The sequence below is a fragment of the Solanum tuberosum genome, unplaced genomic scaffold (genome assembly GCF_000226075.1).
Source record: "Solanum tuberosum cultivar DM 1-3 516 R44 unplaced genomic scaffold, SolTub_3.0 scf00031, whole genome shotgun sequence".
Classification (NCBI taxonomy): Eukaryota; Viridiplantae; Streptophyta; class Magnoliopsida; order Solanales; family Solanaceae; genus Solanum; species Solanum tuberosum.
The window spans coordinates 2,239,483-2,252,494 of record NW_006238957.1 but is presented as its reverse complement, the minus strand read 5'-3'; the positions used below and the strand labels follow the sequence as shown (position 1 = coordinate 2,252,494).

At 31.8% G+C, this 13,012-nt stretch overlaps 1 protein-coding gene across 1 annotated transcript; it reads left to right on the top strand.

Annotated features, from left to right (window-relative positions):
• The first annotated feature begins 3,861 nt into the window (after positions 1 to 3,861).
• On the top strand, positions 3,862 to 9,936 carry LOC102604136 (RNA polymerase II C-terminal domain phosphatase-like 3). Its single transcript, XM_006341843.2, has 12 exons — positions 3,862 to 4,674; positions 4,756 to 4,882; positions 4,965 to 5,020; positions 5,092 to 5,152; positions 5,233 to 6,645; positions 6,941 to 7,537; positions 7,624 to 7,770; positions 7,868 to 8,136; positions 8,250 to 8,361; positions 8,447 to 8,704; positions 9,317 to 9,363; positions 9,469 to 9,936. Exons 1-12 carry the CDS (start codon positions 4,169 to 4,171, stop codon positions 9,530 to 9,532), a joined length of 3,657 nt encoding a protein of 1,218 aa, XP_006341905.1. The 5' UTR covers positions 3,862 to 4,168; the 3' UTR covers positions 9,533 to 9,936.
• Positions 9,937 to 13,012: the final 3,076 nt, after the last annotated feature.

Below are 13,012 nucleotides of genomic sequence, written 5' to 3'. Positions count from 1 at the left end.
GTACGGTCCGTAGATGGATCTACGGACCGTCAATAGACACCGTGGTTTCACACTTGGTCAGATTTCCCTGATTTGTCCTCAATACCATGCCTGCTGATCTACGATCATCACCTACGGACCGTGAATGGACCTACGGTCCGTAGATCACCTCCGTGAATGCCCTATTTCTGCATTTCTTTCAGCTGTCTCTATACTTCCGTGCCTGAACATCTTTCCTGCAAAACATGATAAAAACACATAAAAACCAATATAAAAAGGCCCTAGACACACACAACTGGTAAGTGAAATGTATTAGAAATACCGTAAACTCACAGTATATCACTAATTTAACCTGATGGAGAATTTGGGAGTAGCAACGCCAACACACATCTTTAGGGAGTAGAATCAGGTGGCAGACACATTTAGCAAGGAAGGCCTCAAATGCAGTACTTTTGAAAAATCAACATTTGAACTTAATCTTGGTAACAATTATGTAAATGGCCTTACCATGACCATACTTATAACTATATGTTTGACACTAGCTAATTATAATATAACTACTTTTTCGACACGTGATTCTCAAATCAGCAAATTTAAGCGAAAATTTGAATAATAAGCTTTGCACAAAATAATATTGCAGATTCATTTGTGAATGTTCAATGTGGATCATCATATATATCTCTTATTAACACAAACCTATAAAGATGGTCAATAAAAAATTTTATTAATTAAATGCAATAATGTATATTTTTATTTCAATTTGATGAGGTTCAATCATATAATTAGTCGTATCTCACTAATATTACCATATAGACGATATTTGTTGTGTATTTTTCTTGTCATCTATCCAGATGTGGCTTGCACGTGTATTCCACTTAATCTGTTTAGATGTCATATGAACATGTGGAGAACAACTACATTTTATTTTTTAGAACTATTTTTGTAATTTTTATTGTATAAGTTATAACATAATAGATGACGTTCTTTTTGTTGGCTCTCATATTTGACTTTTCGATTGACTATGTACATAAATCAAAGATAGTTATCTGAATGTCCATAGTTAATTGAGAAAAGATTCCCTTTTTTATTGAAAAATTAAAAATTAAAATTAAAAAAATATATTCTATCTGTGAAATCATATATATAATCACCTATTTATCTTACACCCAACCATGATATAGTTCATATACTTGTAAACAATTTTCAATTTATTCAACCAAGCGTGATTCGTCTAAGGAAAAATAACAACATCGTGTTATCACATATAGGGGCAGGATAATAATACGAAAAATTATTGGTCAAAAGTTAATATAAGGAAAGATGAAAGATAGATATATATATATATATATATATATATATATATATATATATATATATATATATATATATATATATATATATATATATATATATATATATATATATATATATATATATATATATATATATATATATATATATATATATATATATATATATATATATATATATATATATATATATATATATATATATATATATATATATATATATATATATATATATATATATATATATATATATATATATATATATATATATATATATATATATATATATATATATATATATATATATATATATATATATATATATATATATATATATATATATATATATATATATAAATATACACATTTGCATTAATGAAAATATATATCTCATAAAAATTAGCTATTAAATAAATACTAAAAATTAAACTAATACAGACTTCAACTGGCGTTATTAGAAGTCATATGAACTTTTCTTTGTCGAAAATACTTAAATATTAAGAAATAGTAAATTAGTAAAACAAAAGGGAAATGTTTGCATAGTAACAACTATTTTGAAGCAAACTTTCTGACAATCTAAATCACATAAGTAGCATTGATAAATAAAATCATTCTTTTGTCTTGAGAATCAAAAAACAAATCGTGAAAATTCTCTAACTCTTGAGAAGTTTAATAATTTTGGAAAAAGATATTCAGAAACATATAAATGCATCACAAGAGAAATTGTTAACAAAAACAAATGAATTTATACGACAAAAAATCAAACTAATACAAACTTCAACTGGCATTAGTACAAGTCATATGAACTTTTATTCGTTGAAAATACTGAAATATTAAGAAATACTCCATCTGTCCCAATTTATGTGACTTACTTTCCTTTTTAGTCAGTCCCAAAAAGAATGACACATTTCTATATTAAGTAATAGTTTAATTATAGAATGTATATTTTAGCCTTAATGAAATGATTTACAACCACACAAATTTCTATCATTCATTTTGGACCACAAGTTTTAAAAGTCTTTCTTTTTTCTTAAACTTCGTGCCGAGTCAAACTACCTCACATAAAATGGGATGGAGGGAGTAGTAAATTAGTAGATCAAAAGAGCAATGTTTATGTAGTAATAACTATTTTGAAGCAAACTTCCTGACAATCTAAATCGCATAAGTAACATTGCTAAATAAAGTCAATCTCTTGTCTTGGGCATCAGAAAAACAAATCGTGACAATTCTCTAACTCTTGAGAAGTTGAATAATATTGTAAAATGATTTTCAGAAGCATATAACTACATCACAAGAGAAATTATTAACAATAACAAAGGAATTTAGACTACAATAAAATTTAAACTAATACAAACTTCAACTGGCGTTATTAGAAGTCATATAAACTTTTCTTCGTCGAAAATACTTAAATATTAAGAAATAGTAAATCAATAAAACAAAAGGGCAGTGTTTATATTAACAAAAGGCAATGTTTATATAGTAATAACTATTTTGAAGCAAACTTCCTGACAATCTAAATCACATAAGTAGCACTGGTATATAAAGTCATTCTTTTGTTTTGAGCATCAAAAAACAAATCATGACAATTCTCTAACTCTTGAGAAGTTGAATAATTTTTGAAAAAGATATCCATAAGCATATATTTATATCACAAGAGAAATTATTAACAAAAACAAATGAGTTCAGACTACATCATGATTACTTCATATATTCCACATTACATACTATCTAAGCAAAAAGATAATTATTATATCATCAGAATTATTTTCCTCAAGTATTCGAGGTTAAGAAATATACCATCTTACGATATAACAATTTACTTCATCAAAATAGTGGTACATCATAGTCCGCTAAACTTTGAACTCACTCAAGGACAATAAATCATATGAATTTTTTTAAAATGCAAGAAGAAGAAGAGTAGAAGATTAAAAAAAAATTGTGGTTGAAAAAATGAGAGGAAAACCCTTCTATTTATAAATCAACAAAGGGTAGTATGAACAAGTATTTTTTGTGTTTTATCTGAAAAGTCACGACCTTTCCAAGAAGTCACAACCCTTTAAAAAAGACACAACTATATGGAAAAGTCACAACTCTTTGGAAAAATTACAACTCATCAAAAAATCACAACCTTATGAAAAAAGTCAAAACTTATCAGAAAAGTCACAACTCATCGAAAAAGTCACAACCTAAGTTAGGAATATTATAGTAATTTAACATTCAAGTTAGGAGTTCATGTTTTTAACCTTTAAAAAAGACACAACTATATGGAAAAGTCACAACTCTTTGGAAAAATTACAACTCATCAAAAAATCACAACCTTATGAAAAAAGTCAAAACTTATCAGAAAAGTCACAACTCATCGAAAAAGTCACAACCTAAGTTAGGAATATTATAGTAATTTAATATTCAAGTCAAGTTATGAGTTTATGTTTTTAAGGTAATATAGATAGATAAATATAGATATTGATATAGATTATGCTTTTGATGGTAAAAAAAATAAATTGTAATCTTTGGTGCTCAATATGCCCCTTTTCCATTGTAAAATAGAGGTGGCGTTTGTACCAAATTCACTTGAGATATAGGGCTGAGATTAATCGTGGGCAAGCCATCCTATAGATTCTTGCCCCCACCTTAAATTCTCTTACGTTGCTCCCCAGAAAACTTTCCTGCTCTTCCTCCTTTCTCTATATATTTTTCAATTCTTCAGATCCGAATCGATTGTCATTTTTGTCCCGAATCTTCCGATTCAATTTATATTCAAAAAATTAATTTTTTGTGTTGAAAAAATCGTATTTTGTGATTTGAATCTTGAAATTGTTTGTGTTTTTGATTGTGATTGTGAGAGGAGTATAGTAGGTGGTGATTTGAGAGTAACGGTGATGGAAGAATGTAATCGAGTTGAAGATGTAGAGGAGGGTGAGATCTCAGATTCGGCTTCAGTTGAAGAAATAAGTGAGGATGCGTTCAATAGGCAAGACCCACCTACTACTACTAAGATTAAGATTGCGAGTAATGAAAATCAAAATCAAAATTCGACGACGACGACTAGGGTTTGGACGATGAGAGATGCATATAAATATCCAATTTCTAGGGATTATGCTAGAGGTTTGTATAACCTGGCTTGGGCTCAGGCTGTGCAGAATAAGCCTTTAGACGAACTATTCGTCATGACTAGTGACAATTCCAACCAGTGTGCTAATGCTAATGCTAATGTTGAATCCAAGGTCATCATTGATGTGGATGTGGATGACGATGCTAAAGAGGAAGGAGAGTTGGAGGAAGGCGAGATCGACTTGGATGCCGCTGACCTAGTTCTAAATTTTGGAAAGGAGGCCAATTTCGTTAGGGAACAACTTCAGAGTGTTACTCTAGACGAAACCCACAAGTAAACTTGTTAAAACTCTATTCATTCTAGTTCTAGTCTTAGTAAATAACTTCATCCACTAATTATGCTTTGTTTCACTAGATCCTTTTCTATGGTTTGTTCCAAATTGCAAACTTCATTACTGGCCTTGGGGGAACTAGCTCTTTCTCAAGACAAGAATGACATTCTTATTCAACTCTTTATGACTGCACTCCGAACCATTAATTCTGTAAGATCTATTCATTCTCTACTACTTTCTGCCTCATCCCATACCTCAAATAATGCTCAAATCTCTTTCCTTTGCTTTCCAGGTTTTTTACTCCATGAACCAGGATCAGAAGCAACAAAACACAGATATTCTATCTAGGTTTTTCTTCTTCCTTTTACATTTGTCACTCCTATTGCATTTGGACACATTCTAATCTAACTCCCTTGCAGGTTGCTTTTTCATGCAAAGACACAATTACCTGCTCTTTTGTCTTCTGAGCAGTTAAAAGAGGTGTGTTTTCATAAATATATATGTATGTATTGAGAAAACTTGCAGTTCTGGTAGCTTATACTGCCTACTTTATGTCCCAGGTGGATGCTGTGATTCTCTCTATTAACCAGTCAGCTGTTTTCTCAAATACTCAAGACAATGACAAGGTCAATGGGATCAAAGTTGTTGAACTGTTAGATAAGAAGGTTTCTCATAAATCCTCTGAAAATGCAAATCAGGATTTTACTGCTGTAAACAAGTATGATTTAGGTGCTGTATCTATCAAATCTTCAGGCCTGAAGGAACAGAGTGTGTCATTTGAATCTGTAAAACCAGGATTAGCCAATTCTAAAGCTAAAGGGTTATCCATTCCTTTGCTAGACCTCCATAAGGACCATGATGAAGATACTCTTCCGTCGCCTACACGAGAGATTGGACCACAGTTCCCTGTTGCAAAAGCTACACAGGCTCATGGAATGGTGAAACTGGACTTGCCTATTTTTGCGGGTTCTCTTGAGAAAGGGAATTCTTTATTGCATCCTTATGAAACTGATGCCCTTAAAGCTGTTTCCTCTTATCAACAAAAATTTGGTCGAAGTTCCCTTTTTGTTAGTGAAAACCTTCCAAGTCCAACTCCGTCTGAAGAGGGTGATAGTGGCAAAGGGGACATTGGTGGGGAGGTCACCAGTCTTGATGTTGTACATAATGCTAGCCATCTGAATGAATCTAGCATGGGGCAACCAATATTGTCTTCTGTTCCCCAGACCAATATTCTTGATGGACAAGGACTGGGAACTGCTCGGACTGCAGATCCTCTGAGTTTTCTGCCAAATCCTTCTTTGCGATCTTCTACAGCAAAAAGTAGAGATCCCAGACTCAGACTGGCAACCAGCGATGCAGTTGCTCAGAACACGAATAAAAATATCTTGCCTATCCCAGACATTGATTTGAAATTGGAGGCTTCTTTAGAGATGATTGGTTCAAAAAAGCAGAAGACAGTAGACCTACCAGTCTTTGGTGCTCCATTGCCGAAAAGACAAAGAAGTGAACAGACTGATTCAATCATTGTGAGTGATGTGCGTCCTTCGACTGGAAATGGTGGTTGGTTAGAGGATAGAGGGACTGCTGGGTTGCCAATTACGAGTAGTAACTGTGCTACAGATAGCAGTGACAATGATATTAGGAAATTGGAGCAAGTAACAGCTACTATCGCTACTATACCTAGTGTCATAGTTAATGCTGCTGAGAACTTTCCAGTGACTGGCATTAGCACGTCAACAACTTTGCATTCTTTGTTAAAAGATATAGCTATAAATCCATCGATATGGATGAATATAATCAAGATGGAACAGCAGAAATCTGCTGATGCTTCTAGAACTACTACAGCACAAGCTTCAAGTTCTAAATCTATTCTTGGAGCAGTTCCATCAACGGATGCAATAGCTCCCAGATCTTCTGCTATTGGCCAGAGATCAGTAGGAATACTTCAGACTCCTACACACACAGCATCAGCGGCAAGTTCCATTTACAACCTTTTGAAGAATGAATTCATTTACAGTGTGTTCTTTACTGCTTCTGTTGCACAGTTCCCCTTTTATTTCTTCCTGACATTTTCAAGGGTTAATCATTTTCTTCTGTTTGGGGTGGAATAAGGTGCAGAGCGGTTCCTTATGTGTTCAATTGGAATTTATTTAATCTTCGTTTTCCATTGTTGTTTTTTGTGTCAAAATGAGAAAACTAAACACTCTATTTGATACTTTATGTGACTTTATTATCTTCTAGAATATCTGATGTTGTCAAGATTTGCAGGATGAAGTGGCTATAGTCCGCATGAAACCTCGTGACCCTCGGCGTGTTCTTCATAATACTGCAGTTCTAAAGGGTGGTAATGTTGGATCAGATCAATGTAAAACTGGTGTAGCAGGCACACACGCAACGATAAGCAATCTTGGTTTCCAAAGTCAAGAGGACCAGTTGGATAGGAAGTCAGCTGTGACTCTTTCGACTACACCACCAGACATTGCTCGCCAATTCACCAAAAATTTGAAAAATATTGCTGACATGATCTCTGTTTCACCATCCACATCACTGTCTGCTGCTTCTCAAACTCAGACACAATGCCTACAATCTCATCAGAGTAGATCGGAAGGTAAGGAAGCAGTTTCTGAACCAAGTGAACGGGTGAATGATGCTGGCTTAGCTTCTGAAAAAGGTTCTCCTGGTTCATTGCAACCACAGATCTCTTGGGGAGATGTTGAGCATCTATTTGAGGGGTACAGCGACCAACAGAGAGCTGATATCCAGAGAGAAAGGGCTAGGAGGCTTGAGGAACAGAAAAAAATGTTTTCTGTTCGGAAGCTCTGTCTCGTCTTGGACTTGGACCATACTCTTCTGAATTCAGCAAAGGCGTGAATCTTTTTGAACTTGTAGAGCCTGAGTTTATTTTCTTTGTCAGTAATGATGATTTTTATGATTTTGTTCTTCTTTTTCAGTTTGTTGAAATCGACCCAGTTCATGAAGAGATATTGAGGAAGAAAGAGGAACAAGACCGTGAAAAGCCGTGTAGGCACCTATTCCGGTTTCCACACATGGGAATGTGGACCAAGTTACGGCCTGGGATTTGGAATTTCTTGGAAAAGGTAACTGTTTTTCTAATATATTTGTTTGTGTGTATACAGCTAGAGTTGAATATTGAGTCTTCTATTTTTATTTTTTGGTAATATTGTGCTTCTTTAGGCTAGCAATCTTTTTGAGCTGCATCTCTATACCATGGGTAACAAGCTATATGCCACGGAGATGGCCAAATTGCTAGATCCAAAAGGGGATCTGTTTGCTGGACGAGTGATCTCCAGGGGTGACGATGGAGATCCATTTGATGGGGATGAAAGGGTTCCTAAGAGTAAGGACTTGGAGGGGGTTTTGGGCATGGAGTCAGCTGTTGTGATTATTGATGATTCTGTGAGAGTCTGGCCACATAACAAGCTAAATTTGATTGTTGTAGAGAGGTAATTAGTTGTATGTTTGATATCATTCATGATCGATTTCTCATGTATATGCATATTGGTGACATAATATTGTGCTGTTCAAAGGTCTATGATTAATCATTTTGTATCTTTAGGTATATTTACTTTCCTTGCAGTAGACGGCAATTTGGTCTCCCTGGTCCTTCTCTTCTTGAGATTGATCATGATGAAAGACCAGAAGATGGGACATTGGCCTCTTGTTTGGGGGTGAGCTAATGTTTGATCTTGTATAAGAATATCTATGAGATTAATATTTTTACTACTAATATTCTATATCATTTCATACAATTAGGTTATTCAAAGAATACATCAGAATTTTTTCGCACATCGGTCCATAGATGAAGCTGATGTTAGGAACATTTTAGCGACAGAACAAAAAAAGATTCTGGCAGGTTGCCGTATTGTCTTCAGCAGAGTGTTCCCTGTTGGTGAAGCCAATCCTCATTTGCATCCTCTGTGGCAGACAGCTGAACAGTTTGGTGCTGTCTGCACTAGTCAAATTGATGATCAGGTTACCCATGTGGTTGCAAATTCTCTTGGGACGGATAAGGTGTGTTATTTCTCCCAAAAACTATCACTCTACATTACTCAAATCCCATACCCATTTGCACAAAAATATAGGGAAAAGAAAAAAGTTTGATAAAAGAAACTAGTCGTCGGTTTGGTGAAATGAGAATGAAATGTTTTAGGTAAATGTAGGGAGTTACTAGTGGAGAAGTCTACCATACGTTGCACTCTGCATGATTGAGTAATGCAATCACTCTCTTAGGGTGTGTTTGCTATGGAGGATAGACATTTTTTTAATTTTTCATGTTTGGTTAGTCAAAAATTTTATAAAACATTTTTGGTAAGAAAAGTTCCATATATGACATTTCATCCCTCTCCATCCATACCATCCCCACCTGTTACCTTTCATCTCCACCTCCATGTTGTCTTTCTCGATTATATATAAATGCTTTTCGGACGAAAATGAGAAACACCAAAAAATAAGAAAGATCACTTATTTTTCAAGAGAGCATTTTCCGTGGAAAACCAAACACAGCCTTAGTCAGATTATTGATCACCCTCCTTTGTTATTATGTTGATAAAGATTTCTGATCCATCATCTGGAAAACTGTGTATGTGGGTATTTAGAGGTTTAATTAGTAGCTTGTCTTAACAGGTTAATTGGGCACTTTCCACCGGACGATTTGTTGTTCATCCTGGCTGGTATGATCTCTTTAATATTGAATTGCAGTCCTATCACTAGGGTCTTACTGGTGATATAAGTTGGTAATATTTCTTGATTTATTCCGCACAAAAATAAAATTGCAGGGTGGAGGCATCAGCTTTACTTTATCGGAGGGCAAATGAGCATGATTTTGCTATTAAATCTTAAATTAACACAATTTCCGTCTCTTGGTTAAAAGAAAACTGAAAAAGGTGTTGAGGATGAAATCAAGAATTGGATGGATGTTATAAACGGAAACACTAGGTAATCAGGCAAGAGAGATTCGTTTTAGGTTATGCCTAAGATTGATTTTGAAGGAATGCACCCAAATCCCTTGCTGGCTTCCAAAGTAATACGGGGTGAAGCTTTATTTATGAGAATTGAGTAGCGCGTATTCTGTTTAAATGCATAGATAACAAAGCTGATGAAGAAAAAGGGAAGACACTTATGTAGTTGTTCCTTTGAGACATGCGATAAACGCTGAACAAGACAATACTTGTTTTTATCCGGGTGGAATCGGGAACTGGAATCCCGAATTAAGGGTGGTGGCAAACAAGCAATTATTGAATGAATACTCATCGTCCACTAACTAATACACTAACTATCTAGAGCCCTCAATTAAAGAATAACGACTTCAATGGACTTTAAACCTGCATTGATAAATGACATGTTCAAAGCTCTATGATTTTAATTGAATAACGACTTTAAATCTGCATTGATAAATGACATGTTCAAAGCTCTATGATTTTAATATAGTTAAAAAATAATAATAATTTGAAGGACGTTGGGATAGTAGTTCTTCCTCTTAATTTGATTTTTCGACATGAATAAATAAGATATGATGTTCTTATTGAATCATGGGTGCAAGCAAAATTAGAACATAAGACGTAGGAGTTATGAGGCAGGGAAAATAAATTAATTCTACCAACATTCATTCATATTGTGTTTGTCCACACTAGTATCATTCTTTATCTTATTGTTAATTAATTTATCAAAATATTCCATATTGTTTATAAGCTTTGAAGTAACCTTTTTCTATATCAAATTAAAGACTAGTAAATTTTGTTTGTGTTATAAAAATCAATCAACACTTATTAAGTTTAGACCAGTTGATATTGGTTTTTGGATCATAACAAAAAATTTAACTAGAAAAAAGGGAAACAAATTTTAAAGTTTTAATTTTCCTTATAAATAAAAAACATAAATTATACAGGATAAAATCTGAAACAAGAATTCGGGTTTGGAGTAAAAATAGGCAAGTTTATAGGTATGCAAATATTTCATAAAAAGATTATTCATCAACTCTAATTAGAAAATAAATTACTTGCAATGTCAATATCAAGTCAATACTATTTTTAGTATTAATCCTTTTGTCAAATATGTATTTCATAATATTCATAGAAATCTTCTACTTTTAGTTTTTATTATTAATTTAATTAAAATTTACTAATTTGAAAAATATAAATCAATTATTTTTTATAATATTAGTTAAGAATATGTGCTTGTTGATTAATATATTTTCAAAAAATAATATATGTATATATATATATATATATATATATATATATCTTAAATATTTAAGTCAATATTATTTATAAAGTCTCTTATTTATCTAGTATAATTTTTTTAATTTTAGATAATTAACTTTTATTCTTTAAATTTAATATAACCCGATGATTGCAATTATCCAACCAAACATTACATTTGTAATTACAGTGTAATTACGCTATGATAAACAAACAGGTCAGCGTAATTACTATGTTGTGTAATTACTAGGCTGAAAATTACTACCTTAGTAATTACACCAATTCCAATCAACTGATTGTTTTCCAAACAAACCCTAACAGAAAGCAAAATTTGGACCTTTACCATAATAAATATAAAGTACTCATTTTGTCTCATTTTATGTGACATCCTTTACTTTTTATTTTGTCCTAAAAAGAATGTCACATTAATATAACTAATATACGTATCCGCACATTGCATAGAGAATATTGAAGAACGTAATTATATTATACATTCAAATATATAATATACTCTTGTCTAGATGATTTTTTAAATGTAAATTAGTATATCAATGAGTGAGATCTTTCAGTTTATGAGTTATTATTGCATACTTGTGAGATCATTAGCAAAGTAAATTTATCAGTACTTCTTGATGCATCTTGAATACTTAAAAATTATAAACAAAGTGTCATTAAACATGACACAAATTTATCATAAAATTCTCAAGTTGCAAAGAGCATCAAATCTATATGAATTACCTATATATAATTAAATAGGTAATGGATACAAAATGCTCAATAAGACAATAATAATTAGATCGATCGTCTATAATTTTATAATTTAGTTGTGTTATATTTTAGGATCAAAGAAACTAAATAAGAAGATATTTTAATGATTATTGTAGACATACTTTGAAAATGAAGGAACATTTACAAAGCAATATTGTGAATTAACTTGTTTCTACAGAGAATCTAAGATCAAATAATATGTTATCACGTAGCTACAAAGTTTGAGTAGTATATAATTATTTTGATAATAACTCGCACATCATCATCTTTAATTCACGATTCATTTTTAAATGGGCAAATTACAGAAATCACATACTTTTAAGGTAAAATTACAATTTATTCCTTAAAAGTTTATAATTATAGAAATCCCTCAAACGGATACAATAATATAAGTGTTGATACATTAATATGATGCGCGAGATACATTAATCGTTAAATAAGATACATTATATTTTATACATGATACACTAATCTGATGTACATTTTATACATGATACACTAATTTGATGCGCGAGATAACTAATCTGATGCGCAAGATACATTAATCTGATGCGCGAGATACACTAATCTGATGTGCGAAAATGAAGGATTTTTGGAGATTTGTAAAACTTATAGGGGATAATGGTAATAAGTAAACTAAAAGATGGGATTTCTGTAATTTTTCCTTTTAAAATTTAATTTTGGTCTATGATGTTATACCCTATTATTTTAATTATATGACACACGTTTTCTTTTATTAAATCCCCCCCCCCCCCCCAAAAAAAATAAAAAAAAATATGGATCCATCTACCTATAACATAACAAAATCAATTTATTCTTTGTATCTATTCTTTTTATCAGTTAAAAAAAAATGTTTCTCAGGCTATATTTAAATTATTCACCCCCCACCCCCAAAAAAATAATTATTTACTTATTCATGACAATATTTTTTTTCTTTCTAACTTGCTCTACAATATTATTTATTTAAATTTATCTCTAATCTTCATAAATTATATATTATAAATAGCTAGTTAATTTAGATTAATTTGATATGCTTAATTGTAGGATAAAATCATGTGAGTTGATTATTTGATTTCTAAAACACTTTATTCTTATTTTATTATTTCTATTTTTGATCTAATATTTGTACTTTTTGGAATCGTAAACTCTTTTATATTTATATATATTACCCATATTTAGATATGACAATTTTTGGACGAACATTGCACTAAATAGCTGGACTAAAAGCTATATAAATTGTACATTGTACCCCACTAAATAGTTGAACTAAATAAAGAAAAAAGGGCACATCATGGCATCCCATTTTACTAATTGGCAACATATATCCCTCTTTTATTTTTATTTTGACAAAAAA

What these genes read in the sequence shown, in the direction of transcription:
- LOC102604136 (XM_006341843.2), top strand. Translation starts at nt 4,169, where the DNA reads ATGGAAGAATGTAATCGAGTTGAAGATGTAGAGGAGGGTGAGATCTCA. An exon ending in ACTCTAGACGAAACCCACAA is followed by an intron (nt 4,675 to 4,755) that starts GTAAACTTGTTA and finishes TTGTTTCACTAG; the next exon opens with ATCCTTTTCTATGGTTTGTT. An exon ending in AACACAGATATTCTATCTAG is followed by an intron (nt 5,021 to 5,091) that starts GTTTTTCTTCTT and finishes ACTCCCTTGCAG; the next exon opens with GTTGCTTTTTCATGCAAAGA.